The sequence below is a fragment of the Drosophila rhopaloa genome, unplaced genomic scaffold (assembly GCF_018152115.1).
Source record: "Drosophila rhopaloa isolate 14029-0021.01 unplaced genomic scaffold, ASM1815211v1 contig_2, whole genome shotgun sequence".
NCBI classification, from domain to species: Eukaryota; Metazoa; Arthropoda; class Insecta; order Diptera; family Drosophilidae; genus Drosophila; species Drosophila rhopaloa.
In genome coordinates, this window is record NW_025335083.1 from 17,100,582 (window position 1) to 17,119,815 (window position 19,234).

The 19,234-nt window shown below is 43.6% G+C and overlaps 3 protein-coding genes across 3 annotated transcripts; 2 read left to right on the forward strand and 1 right to left on the reverse strand.

Moving 5' to 3' along the window:
- The first annotated feature begins 226 nt into the window (after positions 1-226).
- LOC108051887 (brefeldin A-inhibited guanine nucleotide-exchange protein 1) lies at positions 227-6,717 on the forward strand. Its single transcript, XM_017134158.1, has 3 exons — positions 227-1,322; positions 1,691-5,733; positions 6,102-6,717. The coding sequence occupies exons 1-3, from the start codon at positions 542-544 to the stop codon at positions 6,237-6,239; spliced, it is 4,962 nt and encodes a 1,653-aa protein (XP_016989647.1). The 5' UTR covers positions 227-541; the 3' UTR covers positions 6,240-6,717.
- Positions 6,718-10,770: 4,053 nt separating this feature from the next.
- LOC108051899 (carbonic anhydrase) lies at positions 10,771-17,662 on the forward strand. Its single transcript, XM_017134179.1, has 3 exons — positions 10,771-11,014; positions 16,130-16,288; positions 16,700-17,662. The coding sequence occupies exons 1-3, from the start codon at positions 10,981-10,983 to the stop codon at positions 17,317-17,319; spliced, it is 813 nt and encodes a 270-aa protein (XP_016989668.1). The 5' UTR covers positions 10,771-10,980; the 3' UTR covers positions 17,320-17,662.
- Positions 17,663-17,764: 102 nt separating this feature from the next.
- On the reverse strand, positions 17,765-19,180 carry LOC108051898 (tRNA-specific adenosine deaminase 1). The gene is made up of 2 exons (XM_017134178.2): positions 18,255-19,180; positions 17,765-18,191 (listed from the first exon to the last, which is right to left on the reverse strand). The coding sequence occupies exons 1-2, from the start codon at positions 19,127-19,129 to the stop codon at positions 17,879-17,881; spliced, it is 1,188 nt and encodes a 395-aa protein (XP_016989667.1). The 5' UTR covers positions 19,130-19,180; the 3' UTR covers positions 17,765-17,878.
- Positions 19,181-19,234: the final 54 nt, after the last annotated feature.

The window sequence follows — 19,234 nt, forward strand, 5'->3', positions numbered from 1 at the left end:
TATTATTTAAATTACCATTTGTTCTTTTAATATTTATTATTGTTTTCTTTAATTTTAAATGTTATTGCAATGTTATGATTTCATGGGGTTCACAATTTTTGTTATCCCTAAACGCAGTTGAATATTTAAATAAAGGTGATACCAGCAATGCGAAAAGATAACGGAAAAATAATATGTGCCACAAAATACTAAAAACTTTTCAACACTGGCAGCTTAGTAATTTTGGCTAAACACGTTTCCCTTTTACGGTCACACTTCTGATGACGTTTTTTCGCATTGTATTTTGAAGTTAAATATTGAAAAAGTGAAAGATTTGCAACATGCAAATGCCTACGACACGCTAAAAACTCGTCGAGTGCCGCCAGACGTCAACCCAACCGAGAGGAGCACTCCGCGCAGCTGGCGGAGCATCCAGAAGGCAGCAGCGAAAGTTGCGTGGCTTTCGTTTCCGGAATCGGAGGGCAGAGGAGAATCCGGACGAGGAGGAGGCATAGAAACCACCACCCAGCGGAGACGACCTTGGGAGTGGCAGCTGCCCAATATGCACAACAACTCCACGAAGACCAAGGAAATGTTCATCGTGCGTGCTCTCGAGAAGATCCTTGCCGACAAGGACATACGGCGCTCCCACCACTCGCAGCTGAAAAAGTCCTGCGATTCGGCGCTAGAGCAGATCAAGGCGGAGCTGATAAGCGCTGGCCAGATCGCCGAGGGCAATGAGCTGCCCTGTGCCGCACTTCCGCTCCCTAAAAATGATGCAGCGAGCATCATTAATGCGGAGACCTACTTTCTGCCCTTCGAGTTGGCTTGCAAAAGCCGCTCGCCCCGGATCGTGGTGACCGCTTTGGATTGCCTGCAGAAGCTTATTGCCTATGGACACTTGACAGGATCCATTCAAGACTCGGCGAATCCCGGGCACCTACTCATCGACCGTATCGTTGTGACCATCTACGGCTGCTTCAGTGGTCCCCAGACCGATGAGGGCGTCCAGCTGCAGATCATCAAGGCCCTGCTCACTGTGGTCACCTCGCAGCATGTTGAAATTCACGAGTTCACGCTGCTCCAGGCCGTGCGCACCTGCTATGACATCTATCTGTCCAGCAAGAACCTGGTCAACCAGACCACCGCCCGCGCCACACTCACCCAAATGCTAAACGTGATCTTTGCGCGCATGGAAAACCAGGTGTACGAGCTACCACCGCCCAATTCCAATCCCATCAACGGTAGTATCCACTCGGAGGACTGCAATGGCAGTGCAGAGGAGCCAGCGGGGGATTCTGACGAAGTCATTGCCTCGGAATTACTAGCGGAGATCATATCAGGTGCGTGGCGCTCGATTCCGGTTGTTTGATAAGAATATTCAAGTTTTTTTTTGTTGAGCGGAAGCTGTTCTCTTATCGTATTCATATCAGCAATGTTTCAAACTTAGAACATGGCACTCAAAAACTTTATGCTATTTTCAAGAAAGCTCGATTTCCAATAAAATAATTCCTCTTATCAAAAGGGAAATTTTTTAGATGAATAAAATAGCTGGGCGCAATTTTTGTTGCCTTATAGTCTATGACGGCATTTCATTGTCTTCCCTATGAGTCAGCATAGTAATTTGCACGATAAGGTGCAACATATTCTGACGCTCCCCCTACTCACCTAATTAACATTGCGCAATAATAATAACGATTTCGTATTCTAGCTGCGTACAATGAGGCCATTAAGGATCAGGAATCGGTAGTGGAGCCGGAGCCCACAGTCAATGGAAACGATTACTCCTCACACTCGGATCACGACAGTGTAGAGCTGCACAGCGAGAATGATGCAGTGGTCACCGCCAAGTTCACGCACATCCTGCAGAAAGATGCGTTTCTGGTGTTCCGGGCTCTGTGCAAGCTATCGATGAAGCCTCTACCGGAGGGTCATCCGGACCCCAAATCGCATGAACTGCGCTCCAAGGTGCTGTCGTTGCATTTGCTGCTGCTCATCCTCCAGAACGCCGGACCCGTCTTCCGCTCCAACGAGATGTTCATAATGGCAATTAAGCAGTACCTTTGCGTCGCCCTGTCCAACAACGGAGTGAGCCTGGTGCCGGAGGTCTTCGAGCTGTCGCTCTCGATCTTCGTGGCTCTATTGTCGAACTTCAAGGTGCATCTGAAGCGCCAGATCGAGGTGTTCTTCAAGGAGATCTTCCTCAACATTCTGGAGGCCAACTCAAGCAGCTTCGAGCACAAATGGATGGTGATTCAAGCGTTGACACGGATTTGCGCCGATGCCCAGTCTGTGGTGGATATCTATGTAAACTACGATTGCGACTTTTCGGCGGCAAATCTTTTCGAGAGACTAGTCAACGATCTTTCGAAAATTGCCCAGGGTCGGCAGGCCCTCGAACTGGGCGCAAATCCCATGCAGGAAAAGTCGATGCGCATTCGCGGCCTAGAGTGTCTCGTCTCCATCCTGAAGTGCATGGTGGAGTGGAGCAAGGACTTGTACGTTAATCCCAACATGCCAGTTCCAGCTCTACAAGTGCAGTCGCCTACAACCACGGAGCACGATCAGGCGGACACCACTATCCAAACCATCCACAGCGGCTCTAGCCACAGCCTCAATTCAAATCAGGAACAACTGCAAGATCTTCCCGAGGCGCTTGAGGAGCGCAAGATGCGCAAGGAGGTGATGGAAACAGGCATCGAGTTATTCAACCGCAAGCCGCAGAAGGGAGTGCAGTTCCTGCAAGAGAAGCAGCTATTGGGCGCCACATGCCAGGACATTGCGCATTGGCTGCACGAGGACGAACGACTGGACAAGACAGTGATTGGCAATTACCTGGGCGAGAACGACGACCACTCCAAGGAGGTGATGTGTGCCTACATCGACGCTTTTGACTTCCGACAGCTCGAGGTTGTGGCCGCCTTAAGGATTCTCCTCGAGGAATTCCGACTGCCAGGCGAAGCACAGAAAATCGATCGATTGATGGAGAAGTTCGCCAGCAGATACTGCGAATGTAATCCTCAGAACCAGCTATTCCAAAGCGCCGACACCGTCTACGTGCTGGCATTCAGCATCATCATGCTAACCACGGATCTCCACTCGCCGCAGGTCAAGCACAAGATGACCAAGGAGCAGTACATCAAAATGAACCGCGGCATCAGCGATAGCAAGTCAGATTTGCCCGAGGAGTATTTGTCCTCCATCTACGACGAGATATCCGAGCACGAGATCAAAATGAAGAACAACTCCGGGATGCTCCAACAGCCGAAACCCACTGGGAAGCAGCCCTTCATCACAGAGAAGCGCCGAAAACTATTGTGGAACATGGAGATGGAGGTGATCTCACTGACCGCCACCAACCTGATGCAGTCTGTTTCGCACGTTAAGTCACCCTTCACCTCAGCGAAACATCTAGAGCATGTGCGACCCATGTTCAAAATGGCTTGGACACCTTTTTTGGCCGCCTTTTCGGTGGGCCTTCAGGATTGCGATGATCCGGAGATTGCTACACTTTGCTTGGACGGAATCCGATGCGCTATTCGCATCGCCTGCATCTTCCACATGTCTCTGGAGCGAGATGCCTATGTCCAGGCGCTGGCGAGATTTACCCTTTTAAATGCCAACTCACCTATTAACGAGATGAAGGCTAAGAATATCGATACCATCAAGACACTTATCATGGTGGCCCACACGGATGGCAACTATCTGGGCAGCAGTTGGCTGGACATTGTGAAATGCATTAGCCAGCTTGAACTGGCACAACTAATTGGCACTGGTGTGCGTCCCCAGTTCCTTTCCGGGGCGCAGACCACGCTCAAGGATTCGCTGAATCCCAGCGTAAAAGAGCACATCGGCGAGACCAGCAGTCAGAGCGTGGTCGTCGCCGTCGACCGAATCTTCACCGGCTCCATGCGACTCGATGGTGATGCTATAGTGGACTTTGTGAAGGCCCTCTGCCAAGTGTCTGTAGATGAACTGCAGCAGCAGCAACCGAGGATGTTCTCCCTCCAGAAGATAGTGGAGATCAGTTACTACAACATGGAGCGAATTCGTCTGCAGTGGTCACGTATTTGGCAAGTACTAGGAGAACACTTTAATGCGGTCGGATGCAACAGCAACGAGGAGATCTCCTTCTTCGCCCTGGATTCACTGCGTCAGCTGTCGATGAAGTTCATGGAGAAGGGCGAGTTTAGTAACTTCCGTTTCCAGAAAGATTTCCTGCGTCCCTTCGAGCACATCATGAAGAAGAACGCTTCGCCGGCTATTCGGGACATGGTGGTCCGTTGCATCGCCCAGATGGTTAACTCACAGGCGCATAACATCCGATCCGGTTGGAAGAACATCTTCAGCATTTTCCACCTGGCAGCGGGAGATCACGAGGAGCCGATTGTGGAGCTGGCCTTCCAGACAACGGGCAAGATCATTGGAGATTTATACAAGCGCCAGTTCGCCATCATGGTGGACTCGTTCCAGGATGCGGTGAAGTGTCTGTCAGAGTTCGCAACTGCACGTTTCCCGGACACCAGCATGGAGGCAATACGTCTAGTGCGCACCTGTGCTCAGTGCGTCCACGAGGCTCCCCAATTATTTGCGGAGCATGCCGGCATGGAGAACGACGCCTCGGTGGCGGAGGAGGATCGTGTGTGGGTGCGTGGCTGGTTCCCCATGTTGTTTTCGCTTTCCTGCGTGGTCAATCGCTGCAAACTGGACGTACGCACGCGCGCCTTAACAGTGCTTTTTGAGATTGTAAAGACATACGGGGAGAGCTTCAAGCCCAACTGGTGGAAGGATCTGTTCAATGTGATCTTCCGCATCTTCGACAACATGAAGTTACCGGAGCATGTAACCGAGAAGTCAGAGTGGATGACCACCACCTGCAATCACGCCTTGTACGCCATCATCGATGTCTTCACGCAGTACTTCGATGTTCTGGGACATTTGTTGCTCGAGGAACTCTTCGCCCAGCTGCACTGGTGCGTTCAGCAGAGCAATGAGCAGTTGGCGCGTTCTGGCACCAACTGCCTGGAGAACCTGGTCATTTCTAACGGCTTCAAGTTCAATGAATCCACCTGGGACAAAACCTGTCAGTGCATCCTGGACATCTTCAACGCCACGTTGCCACAGGACCTGCTCAGCTGGCGGCCGAAAGCACATTCCAGTAACAATCTTCCCCAGGAGCACAACCACTTCGAGGCGCTGCAGATCCGTTGTGTGGTGCAGCTGGAGCTGATACAAACTATGGACAACATTGTCTTCTTTCCGGCGACTTCGCGGAAGGAGGATGCTGAAACACTGGCCCAGGCGACTGCAGATTTGACCGGCGGAAGGAACGGATCGCAGTCGCAACTGCTAGAGTGCCAGCGGGAGGAGCAGGGCATGTACGGATATCTGAGGACCCGGCAACTGCTCACTCTGGCCGACTGTCTAATGCAGTCACACCGATTCGCTAAGCGCTTCAACTCCGATCACGACCAGCGCAGCCTGCTGTGGCGGGCAGGGTTCCAGGGATCAGTGAAGCCGAATCTACTGAAGCAGGAGACCTCGTCACTGGCCTGCGTCCTGCGCATCTTCTTCAAGATGTACGGCGATGAGAACCGACGCAGTGACTGGCCGGGCATTGAGCAGGAGCTGGTACAGGTCTGCAAGGAGGCACTGGGCTACTACCTGAGTCTGCAGAGCGAGGCCCACCGAAATGCCTGGACTTCGCTTCTGCTGCTCATCCTGACGCGCCTGCTCAAGATGTCTGATGCAAGGGTGAGTTTGGCAATCGGTTAAGGGCATATTATGTGGCTATTTGATTTATTCAAAAATAATTATAATCAGATTCATTTAGACTTTTCATTCTGTATCTAAACTGAACCAGTTTAAGGCGAATCATATTTAGATTTATAGTCGATAAGTTTCAGTGATCGACTGAACTGTTGTCTGATTTATTGTCGTTTTAATTATTCATTTATATTCTAACCAATTAAAGCCTAACCAATCAAACTATTTTTATAATAGTACCATTTACAAAAGCTCGTTAGAAGAACTTGAAAAGTTAATTTTAACATTTAAAATATTTAATTTTTTTCTACGAAAATTGTAATCTGTAATAAAACGTATAATATTTATTCTTTCAGTTCGCCACGCACGTGTCCAACTATTACAGCCTGCTGTGCGATATGATGTGCTTCGACCTCAAGCCCGAACTGAGAAGTGTCCTTAGGCGTGTGTTCATGCGCATCGGTCCAGTATTCAATATTATGAACGTTAAATAGTCACGGAGGAGCCTCAGCCGCCTGGCTAGTTGACTCGGCCATGTTAATAGATCGATCCTCCCTAACTCCCCTCAAATCGTAGTTCATAGAGCACCCTTTGGTTCCCTCGGCTTTGTTGTTATGTTGGCACTTACATACGAGTACATATATTTTTATTATATTTATAAACAATACATAGGCAGAATGTAATGTTTATTAGGCTTAACAAGAAATGTTGTTGTTTTTATATATAAACATACTTATGGGTATGCTATATAAGGCTTTAATGTGTGCGTGTGTATAGTTTCCTTCAGTTACGAATTTGGATTTTGTTTTCCCTGGTGTAACCACACTTAAACATTCACCTATTATCGATTAATGTGTAGCGTAAATACCGATTAAACCAGCATTATGTGCAGCCTGTATATTGCTAGTGTTAATTTAAATCAAAATCTATATAAATATATATTTCAAATATACAATATAAATCAATTACCAATGCGGGTTGCGACTCATTTATTGGTTCGGTTTGCGATTGACAGGCCTTATTCTGGTAGACCCATCGTGAATATTAAGATCAAGATCAGGGTTTGTGATCTGATTATTTGCTCCAACGTACGTCCATTTATAGCATCACCCAAATAATAAAAAATCTTTATTTTTCGGTTCACGTTTTCCCAATTGTATTTTAAATCAAAAACATCACGCCTTTTTCTATTTGCCTAAAAATTAAGTGTTTGGGATTGGGTGAGTATTCTCTATTTTTCTGTCCAGTCTTTGGGCACAGATTTATGGCATTTTTATTATACCCGCAAAATGTGCGACGAATTTATTTAACCGATGGCGAGATCTCCATGATATTGGGATGGATTCTGCCATACAAAATGGGACTTGGACTTGTTGAAGCTAAATGTGAAACGCGAGGCATCTTCACTTTAAAATGTCTGCGAATGATTTTGATTAATACAATTTATCAGACAATAAAAAGAAAGCATCAGTATTTAATGTTGAACATTGGCCAACGAATTAATTTTTGAAATCAAATAAAAATGCCTTATTTATGAAACATTTTTAATAAATCTCAGGATATTCCTAGACCTTGAAAATTTGTTGTTTTGTCGACCCACTTACTTATATTTCAAAAGCTCATAAATATAATTTTCATGACTATTTTAAATACCAATTAATTTAAGCAATAAACCAAAGTTTGGTGTTTAGCGACACCTCTTTAAAATGAGTTTTCGCTGCAGAGAATGGGTTTTTATCTTGTTTGCATAAGAGAAGCCATTGGAATATTCCAAGTCAGTTTTAGCGTTTTGTTTTTGCCAAAATTCGTACCTTAGTCAGTGTCCACATGACGCGGAGTGATATTTTTCGTGCTGCTTTGTTTGTTCGCCGGTTAAATAAATCGATTAACACGCACCGACTGCAAACTGACCGAAACTGAGATGATCGGGTAGAAATCAATGGGGCTTTGTGCGGAAAAGATTTCTGGGCAATGATTTTCGTATGTATTAAAGTGTGAGCTGGAAATTCTAAGGGGTATGCTAATAGATCTTGTTAATATGTCAATTCCAGTGGAAACTTAATCACGCTCTGGATTTCTGATTCGAATTGCGAAGTATCACATTGGTAGGTGTTAATTGGGGCGCTTACGTACAGAGGAAGACAAATATTTTGTATTAGTAGGAGTATCTTTATATCATTTCCCCTTAATATCTCAAAAATCTCCGCGAATCCCAGTTGAGCTAACTACAAACTGGAGTTCAAGATCTTTAACAATCCACGCAGTCTTTTGTTTTATATGCCTTATAAAAAGAGAATTATAGCGCTCAACAGTTGCTGGCAAAACAAAATAAAAGAAATCCTTAGCCACGCGTGTTACCAGCCCAGAAATAATTAAAGAAATAAACATGATCCGATTATACAAGAAATAAAAACGGCAAACAATGCTAGATTCTGCGCCGGGATCGGGTCGCTTCTTAAAGTTTTTTATCGGGTGGATGATTAGCTAACAAAAGCGCAGCAATTTTTGTTTTGTGTCACTGAGAAAGTTCACGACTTGTCGCATTTACCTTGAAAAGTTAGTTGAACTCTCTGAAAGTTTCTTCAATCTACCTAATTATCCTCTTAAGATTAGTGTTATCTAAGTAAATATCCAAAAAAGGTACACTCTTTCTGGTAAATATTTATTTCCAAAAACTATTGTTGTACCTGCTTTGTATGTTTCCATTCTTGATGTTTATTTGTTTTCTACTTATGTTATGTAAGATTTATGTTTTTAAGATTTGAGTTACAATTAAATAAAGAAGCTCATGTGGTTGACATAAGTTAATATTATATGAAAATGCGTTGTTCTACCACAATTGAAAAGGTAAAAACTTTATGAACTTATTAATATCCATTTTCATTAAACACAAAATTATTTGATCATAATATGAATTTCAAATAGATAATTAAGGTTTATTGAAGAGGCGGAAAAACTCGATCTTTTCCGTAAATTTATAATTAGGTACTAACTAATTTAAGTCAGTGTTTTTGGGTAATCTGCTCCTTTTACAATTCAATTAGTACGATCTAAGTGATCCCGTTCCCGAACCAAAACATTGCCTGTCACATGGGTTTAGTTAATTCCCATTAACAATAATTACTCGACCTTGAAGTGGGCTGTCAGAGCGGGAGCTTAAATCAAATTCCAGCTAGATACATTCCCATTTTCATTTCCATTTTGCAAAAACGTCGACCGAAATGGGAAAAGGCGGAAGCAAATGACTAAAAACTGCACGTGAGTTGGGGTCGATGAGATGGTTGGGGGTGGTGGGTGGATGTAGGGGCTTATAGAGGGGGCGGGGCCCAACAGAACGCTGTAAGGCGCAAATAATAATACATGGCTAATTAGAAAACAAGCTCGGCAAAGGGAAAAGTGGGCGATAAGATTTAAGCCAAGTGCAAACACACGAAGATTTCACACGCGCCGAATTAATTGCGCATACGCAGTGTTGGCCCGGGGTGGAAAAAAGATAGCCCTGATCGAAAACGGTGGGGATACCAAAGTGTAACGAACAACAATGGTAGTGTTAGTTTGTGGATCCATGCAACCAATTTAAACTATTGTGCAGCGCAGAGAAAACGAAAACAAAAACAGCGCAGAATTGAAATTAGTGACAAATTTTGTGCTTAACTCGCTGAAGTGGCTTCGTGCTATGCGGTGACTGTGCCCAATGGACTAATGGAATAACATGAACAGCGCTTTAATGGAAATTATGGATCCCTTTGCCCCCGTGACCAGTCCCACCTTCTCTCCCGGCCAAGTCATATATGGAAAGAGCAGTTCCCCTCAAAACTGCTGCGATTAGCGTGTCGCCACCACCAGGCCCATCCCCATTTCCCCCACCACGATCCCTCGTATATATTGAGATATATGTAAAAATATACAAATATGTAGATCTGTGTGCGTTGTCGAGCGCGCGATCGCGATCACGCTTTAAGTCCCACAGCACCAACAAAAACAATGCACAAAAGTTCAACAACAAAACCGAAAAAAAAATTAAAATTACCGCATGTATGGAGCAATTTACAAAATGTCTAGGCACAGTGGAAAGCAGAGCGATGGGTGATCTCCATTTTTGATCCATTTTTTTCTAGCTACCCTTTACATTTTCTATCACTTAACTCCTTAATTATAAGGTTATGTAATTATGTATAACGAAAACGCGAATTCTTCAGGATAAAGAACACCTTATAATCATGAAGTATGTCTTCGAATACTCAGATTAATGTTCCGGAATTTTGGAACCATATGTCAATTCATCCGAGTTTTCGATCTATATAACCTACTGTTGGAAAATAAACTGATTACGGCAAATAGCCACTGCTATTATATGAAATCAAGTTACTGAAATCTAAAATAGATATAGTTATTAAGTGGACTACTTAACTTTAATAAATGCTCTATTCAAGATCGAGCACCTGAAGTTTTATGTAACTTCCTACTATCTTTCTATCTATATTTATTACTGAAACTCCCAGGAATTGATTGATCGTGCTTGACAATAACCGATTAATGTTATGCATTGTTGCCTTTCCTTACATTTCCGCTTTCTGACCACCGATCCCGCCCAGCACTCAATGCAGAGTCAAGGTCAAGCAGCTAGGTAGTGCAAATAATCGGACTGCTAAGTGTTAGAGGCTCTGCGAAAACGAAATCGAACTCATTACGTATGCGCCCCATTGTGCCGGACTCAAGTGCGGCCAAACTAAACTATTGAACCCAGCGGCGCGCTGTCAACGGTTCTAATGACGCCGCAGTCGTACCGCTCACCCGCTCCCCTTTGCCCCAGGCCCCCTCAACCACCAGCCCCCAGCTTTGGGGGGTTAAACAGTAGTTTAGTTCACTGGCTTTACGACTTTCACGCTCTCCAGCCGTCGCTATATGAATATTTTTCTCTTTCGCTGCCGCCGCTCGCAAGGTGCGTGCTGCCCGCGTCGCCGTCGCTGCCGGTTTCCAAGTCGGCAGCGCTGCCCCGAGTCCAGTATGTCAGTCTACAATCGGCGGACTAACCAAACAGTCGACGTTCCACTCCGCTCCGTGATTCTACGATTCCATAGAATCCCGCTACCCCATATTCCCTATAAAGTTAGTCGCGCGATCCCCAGCGAAAGTCAGACGCGTGCCACCAACCGCGAGTGAAACATCACCGATAACTTCAAGATCCTACAGGATATAATATACAATAAAAAGAGACCCCCACCAATAAACAAGATGAGCCACCACTGGGGATACACCGAAGAGAACGGTAAGCTCGCAGTTTTGGGCTCGTTTGTTTGTTTTGAATTCGGCAAAGGCAGCCTCCGGCGAAATCAAGTTCCCGCTTTCGGTTTGTTTACCAGTCTGGCCTTCCTCTAATCAGACATCGCCGTCTGCGGCAGTTTTAAATTTTTTGACTCATATGCACACGCCGCGCATGCGTGCCTTAAAAACAAGATGTTTTACCTTTTTTCGCTCCCTATATAAATGGAATTTCCACCTAGTTTAGTATACATTTATCTTTGGTTAAAAAAAACATCTCTTATCTTTGAGGAATTTTTAACCATTTTGTTTTTATGACAAACTTGATCTATCTGACAGAAAACGTCACGTTCCCGAATCAGACATCGCTATTAAGCGATAAGATATTGGCTAGATATAGGCGCCCAAAGGCATAGACTGCGAGGGGTAAACCTAGCCCAATAAAACGCCAAAACAATAAAAGAAACAAACAAGTTATCAGAGCGAGGTGTGAGTAAACCTTTAATAAATAGGCAATTAGTCAGATAATTTAACACTTAAAAGCAGCCAGTCTATGATCGGTGTTATCGCAAAAGGGTTTAGATTATAGAGTCGAAGAGAAGACAAAAAAAAAGTAGGGGATTACTTCGGAAGTATTGCTGTATTGATTGCACAATCTTTTAAATGCCCTGCACTTCGATTTCATGCCTCATAAGCTGAATCGCGCAAAAACAGACCCGCCGTCACTAGACTTGGACACTAATGAATAATGGGCCTTAATTAAAATGCAAGGGAGCGGAGCGGGTTTTGTGGACTGGGGAGTTTCGCACGAGCTGGGTCTCGTGATCCGGTGCTTCCCACTAACCAGTCCCCGGCGGAGTCAACTGCCTCGGCCAGCGAAACGAGTTCGACTTGGAACACACAGTTCGCGTTCTCCACCGATCGATTGTTTTCTTGCCTTGTCTTCGCTGTTTATTTCTGAGCACCATGTGCCCCTCGCTCTTTTCCGCTTTGAAGGCTAGTCAAGTGCATGTTCTTCGTCTGCTGAGGACGCATGACGAACGGACAGACGGACGGACGGACCGGTTCCAATGTCTTGGGCGTATACGTAATGCGTTATGTATTCACCATGCACATAACACTAATAGAATACATATATCGAACTAGTTGTGTTGGCAACATATCAATTCAGAAATCAAAAACTTCAATTTTTGACAATTTCAATTGATTTGCTTAACTGGTTGTGATTGCTCTGATTGATTCGATGTCGATACTGATATACCGATTTCCCATTTCACCGCGCCGCCCTGGTAACTTTCCAACGCAAGAAGAACCTTATCAGCGAGCTCCTCCTTCAGAGCCGAGATTGCCCATTATAAGGCATGAGAAACTCTATGCCATATATTTTTAGTAGAGATTGTGCGATCAGTGCAGCCACAGCCATCCTTATCAAATCGCACAGGTTGTGTCTAACCCCTGGGCCCTGTCGGATCTGTCTGAATGGTGAGCGACACGCTTCCATCTGGACACTACAGATTGCAACTCGCGTGTTTATGTGCGAAGATCAATCAAATGTCCCGAAACCGACTCCCTATCTATCGGCTGATTAAGTCGCCGGTGCCGTAACTCTATTCTTGGCTCTACTGGTTCGAACCGAAATCCGCTAATGTCTATATCTTTATGGAAACTTAACTTTATCTGACGATGATAAACCCATTTTTAGCAAACAAAATAAATGCCTGTATCATTAAATTGTCATAGTCATAATGATCGATGGATTTATAATGTTCCAGAATGATATATTTCGGGTGACTTATCATTTGCTCAGAGGAATTAAAATTACTTACGAAATAATTGAGTCAGGAATGGTGTACTACCTACAGTAAGATCAAAGTTCGCTGTCAGTTTGTTTTTTATATGCAATTTAGTGGTCAGATCAAATCCAGGCCCCTCTATTAAAATCAATATTTATTAGGGGGTATGGAAAAACAAAAAATAGAACTGTGAAAAGCAATCTCTCACGCGAGGAACGTGCGGAAAATTGGCAGTTCGATATTATTTTTGGCCAGCTCTTTAGATATAACACTTGACTTGCCAATCCAGCCATTTTATTGGGCGCGCTAATAAAATAATTTCGATGAAATCTGATTTTTTATATGTACATATAGATTTATATATGCCAATGGGTTGGAAAATTTCTGGGCAACAAAAACCATTTCAAAGTATTCGGATGTCAGACGTGACCAAACATCTCAAAGGGCACATTTCGGCGGGGCTTTTCATTAGGCCGAAATGCATTTTGGTTACGTACTCACTCCGTTTCCTTGACTTTTATGACAATTCAATTATTCCATTTGCGGTTTATTGTCACCATTTCTCACATGCAAACAAATAATTACAGGCAAAAATTTTAGCAGGTGATTGAAGGGCTGGATGGGTGGACGTTAGATAAATGTCGTGGCGACGACCAAGGCAGTCCAAGGGTAGAGGGCATTTCTGGGGCTTCCTCCAGCCAAGGTGGACGATAAAAATAGTAGGGGTTGTTGCTTTTTAGCCCGGTCAATTGAAAGGCTATAAACAACAATATAGTCCAGAGGCAGGTTATATATATCATCAGATACTGCCGCCTGACTCAGAATTCAACATTCGGAGGCGGGGGTACTTTCCCCTAACCAGTTTTGCGAGTACTTCCTTACGATCGTCCCCAGGAAAGACAAAAACACGCGACAATCTCATGTCTCCCTCCAATTCCGATGATTCCCCGGTAGATATTATCATGCAAGGCTCGCTTAGAATCGCTTAACTCGTAAATTCGTAAATGCTAATTGCTAACTTTTATTTTGTCGTGTTTTTAAAGCTTTTTTGGGCTGTCGTAACGAGCATTTCTTTATTTGTCTCATGAGTTTTATATTCGCTTTTTCTTTATTTAAGTGCCGAAATGCTTTTTGTGTTAAAGTGGCTTTGTTTGAATGACAAACACAACTTGTTTTTACATATTTTGTTCTCTGGTTCATCGAGTTTTAGCGGTCGGGGAATTCGAGAGTGCAATACTTCAGAAAATCTTATATGGGGAATCGAACGAAAGATCATTATAGATTCCATTTGGCGATCTAAACGTTTCCGGAACAAGTTCTCTCAGACAGCTTCGGGTTTTTGTTTTTCTATCGGGGCATTTACGGATATATGGATGTGGGCAATTCATTTGCAGTAATTCAATTAAATAATCGTTTTGGATTTTATCACAGCATTAATGGTCACAATTACGCTGTGGCTTTTGTTCCTTGTCATCTAAATTGAAACGAAATAAACTGTAAAACGATGATGAATTATTTGAGGAGTGTGCAAGAAATTTGCAGTTAGTAAAGTAGTTAAATAAGTATAACAAAGGCTCGTTTGATCAGCTTCAAGGGACCCATAAAGCCAACTGTTTATTTCCGATCTCGCTGTGTTTGAACAAGTGTGCCATTTCCTTGTATTTGTTTACTTTCCTTTACTCTTTTTAAGTCTGCTTATTGTTATCACAGGCATTGCGAAAATGTCGCCAGGTGATCTTAAAGTATTTACAGCCAAAGTCAGCAACAAACTTGTTAGGTAGACAAAGACAATATGAACAAAAGCTACTGCGTTCTGTATTTGCATATATCTCCGACTTCAGAGATATCACCACAAGTTGATTGTTGATTAAAAAAGGCAATGTGTTAAATGCGGCCGGAAATTTGCACTTGGCTGTTAAGTTATGAAAGGATCGTGCATGGGAACTCAACTCCACTCTCTTTTGTATGCCCCACACGGCGTATACGTGACTTTCATACGACATGTGGGCCATATGATTTTTACTCACACTTCGATTGCTGGTAGTCACATGCATAAACTTTTTGCACCTAAAGAACTTTATTTCGGCTTTGATAAATGCATTTCACCTGACTTTGTTATTTATTATCAATTTTATGGAGGACTTTGGGAATCGGTGAAATAAATACTAGAAGCTACAAAGCTGTTGACACCTTGAGCTTGGTGATCTATCAAATGACAAATGAGGCTTTGCCCGGTGTCTTCGGGTTAGATAAGAGCCCCTGTCGGTTTCTGGGTAACATAACATTACTAGGGTCTACTTTTTTGGTCTGGTTTAGACAAACAACAACCCCAACCCCAACCCCAAGTCAGCCCACCACACCTTTGCGGTTTATCTGGAGCGTGCGTCTGCAACGATCCTATCACATGACTTGGGCCTGCGGTCTTCGGAGTGATTTTACTGGCACGTGACGTGGTTCTCTGTGTCAATATTTGCACTGACTTTGCACAACACTGCCAGTAATTAAAAAGAATCCACATACACGCACATAAATCGTAAAATGCAGCAAACATGGGGACAGCAAATGCAAATACTTGTATTGCCTCAGCCGGTTGGTCAGATAAAAGGTCTATGTAAATATTATGACTGCCAGTTGGGCAAACGCTAAGGCTGGCGACATTTTCATAAATAAGATCTTAAGGCAATGCTTTAGTAAATATGGGTATATATCATGTCATAAAAATGCTGAGTACTTTGGTTACCTTTTAGTCTTTTTATTTTATTTAAGTATAAAGCATTTGTTGAAGCTGGTAAATGAATGAATGAAATTTATTTTCATTATTATTTTTTAGATTCATTTTCCATTAAAAAACTCAAATAAACCTTATGTTTTATTAGGATAATATTGTGGTTATTACGCAATCTATATGAATACAAAATATTTCATTATAGAAATTTTATTTTTAAATTTTGTAATTATTTCTCGTTGATTTCCATTGACATATTTTAGTTGGATTGTTAAAAAAAAGCAGTATTTACGGAGTAATTATTCTTCAGAATTCATGGATTAATAATGATTGAATAGAATTATTGAGTTTGGTTCAAATTCCATTAGCTATATCAATATTAACTGATTTTCTTGGGGATTAATCAAAATCTTTCATCGAGATTTGACTTCCAAGCCTAATGACCCATAATTATCACCGAAGGAGTACTTGATTGAATTGATTTTAGTTGATTTATTGTTTCTTATTGACGGATTTGCACCTAGGTGGTTAATTTGGGAGAACAAATACCTAATGACTTTTGTGAATGTTTACTTACCCACCCCATCCAATGTTCGTCTTTCAGGACCCGCCCACTGGGCCAAGGACTACCCACAAGCGTCGGGACATCGCCAGTCGCCCGTGGACATCACGCCCTCCAGCGCCAAAAAGGGCAGCGAACTGAAGGTTTCTTCGCTCAAGTGGAAGTATGTGCCGGAGCACACCAAGAGCCTGGTCAATCCTGGTAAGAACCATAGAGCTAATAAACAATTGTTTCATTGATCCATTCTGTTTTGGATAAATGTTCAAAATGTTCGGCTGATAAATAAATTGATTTCGCCATGAGAACAAAACTTAATTATAGTATTAAATCAAATGAAAAAAAATAAGTTCTTATTAGTAATAAATTATACTGCAAATTAAATTGAGCTCAAATCAATATAAAATCGAATAAATTTTTAATTTAATTACAATTATAAAACTATTATCAACAACATAACAAATATATATTTAACGTTTTGACAAGCTAAAATAAACTATACTACAAAAAAATCAATTTTATTAAATTATTTTCTATTTTAAACCACTAAAATACTTCCAAATAAATACCTATTTTTTACAATTTTTGTTTATTAACAATGTTAATTATTTACAGGCTACTGCTGGCGCGTGGATGTGAATGGCGCTGAGTCCGAGCTGACTGGCGGTCCCTTGGGCAATCAGATCTTCAAGCTGGAACAGTTCCATTGCCACTGGGGCTGCACGGACTCCAAGGGATCCGAGCACACCGTCGACGGAGTGTCCTACGCCGGCGAGCTGCATTTGGTGCACTGGAACACCACCAAGTACAAGTCGTTCGGCGAGGCGGCAGCCGCTCCCGATGGCCTGGCCGTACTGGGCGTTTTCCTGCAGGCTGGCCAGCACCATGCCGAGCTGGACAAGGTGAGCAGCCTGCTCCAGTTCGTCCTGCACAAGGGCGACCGCGTCACCCTGCCCCAGGGCTGTGATCCCGGCCAGCTGCTGCCTAATGTGCACACCTACTGGACGTACGAGGGCTCCCTCACCACGCCCCCTTGCTCCGAGTCGGTCATCTGGATCGTGTTCAAGACTCCCATCGAGGTGTCCGACGACCAGCTGAACGCCATGCGTAACCTCAACGCCTACGACGTGAAGGAGGAGTGTCCCTGCAACGAGTTCAACGGCAAGGTCATCAACAACTTCCGCCCTCCGTTGCCGCTGGGCAAGCGTGAGCTGCGCGAGATCGGAGGCCACTGATTCCCGCAGGGAAATGGTCACCCACTCCTTGGATAGTCAACGGATTCGAGTCGTATGATTAGCTGTTCGCACCCACACATCACATCCGTACGCCTCGAGCTGGACCGGCACATCCCACTGTTCAATTCTCGTCTTTAGTTCGTACTCTCAGCAAGCATACATACCTCCTATATGTGCATCCGTATCCGTATTCGCATCAGTGGATGTGTAGCTGTAACCTTAATTGTTAATGTACGCCTGTTCGTTTGTTTGTTCGTTAAACATTTGCAAAATGACAATTAGAATAATGTTATTATGGTATTATAAACTAAATATAACACGCTTAGATGTTGCATATGATGAATCAGGTGTCTTTTTATTTAATAATTCCCTCACAATATTGTGTGGTCTTTTCAAAGATGAAATTCGTTTGGTTCCGCGGAAAACTATCCATATTGGGTAACCTCATCTTCAGTTATGTTCCATTCTGCGGCATAAGCACCATCTCTCTTCCTTTTTGCAAGAGGAATTAATCAAGAGAAATATATATCCTTGTTCCATTGGCTCCTTTTTGCCTTTGTCATTTATTAGGATTTGGAGTGAAGTTTAGCAATTCATGCGGCTTTTTGGTCCATTGAAGAAAGTATTTATCTTTTAATTGACGCCAAGCCAACTGATAATCTGCAGCCAAGACTTTACAGGAAGCATATGTTATACGCTCATGATCGGTTATGCTTTGATTAAACTTTTCGCAGAGCTTTGGATTGAATCTTAGTAGGTCCAGAAAAGTGAGGAATAGATTATACTTGCTGACTGCCAAGGCAGCTTGTGGAGTGTTCATCTTTTTCTTAGTCACCCCTTGACGCTTTCCGTTTACAGAGACTTCATAGGGTCTGCATATAAAATAAATAATTATATTAATTTGTTAAGGAGATAATTATTCAGAGGCGACTTACCTCAGTTCCTCCGGCAGTTGTGACCAAACTAAGCCATTTGGCGAGGGCTGCCAGTCGGAGCGTTGGGAAAACTCAAAGTTTATGCCAGAATCTATTCGAATTTGAGGTTTTTGGGGATGGAAGCGATCATGCTTGAAGGACTTGCCCTCCCAACGTTTAAAGATGGCCCGTTCCAAGCACTCCAGATGGGCATTGCCACAACAAAAGTTTAGGCTGCTGAAGTAGATGGGTTTGGAGATCAGGGAGTCCAGTAGAGCTCCCTGCACCCCCAGCACATTCCACCGGGCTATCTTATCGCTACAGGACATGGATAAGGTGCGCTCTCCACGTCCTGGTTTGGTTCGTAGGACTCCGGGCGTCTGTTGCATCGGATCATCCTCTAGGTCACCTATCAACTTGGCACCTGTATAGACCATCTCGGATTCTTCATCCAGTCGCTGGCGTTTGGCATTCTTCTCTGGTTCCTCCACATCTAAGATGCAGGCATCGCCGCAGGGCGTCTGGGTGCTCAGGAAATGGAACTCCACGTGCTCATCCATGTCGTAGCTGTTCAGATTACAGTTCCACCGGAATATCCTCTCCTGCTTCAGCTCCTGGTATAAAAAACGGAGAAAGGCCCGTCGCGCCAACACCTCGGCATGGGAATCGTTTAGGATGAGACCTTGGGAACAGAGTTTGGATTGTCCTATGCACTTGGTTCCGCATCCAAGGGCCACCAGTTGACTGCTCCTCGTTTTCCGGTTGAACTCTACTATTCCCGCTAAAACGGTCCATTGATTGGCAGTGGGTTTTCCTGCTTTTGGCAAGGATTCGAATTTGTCGAGACAGAGTTTTGCTATATTCTGAGCACAAGGTTCGTTATCTGTAGTAGGCATTCTTAAAAAAATATTAAGCAACGAATTTGAACTGCTTTTGCTAATTTTAAGAAAACCTCGATAACATTTTGCAGTCCCAAATATTTGATGTATCGATACAATCGT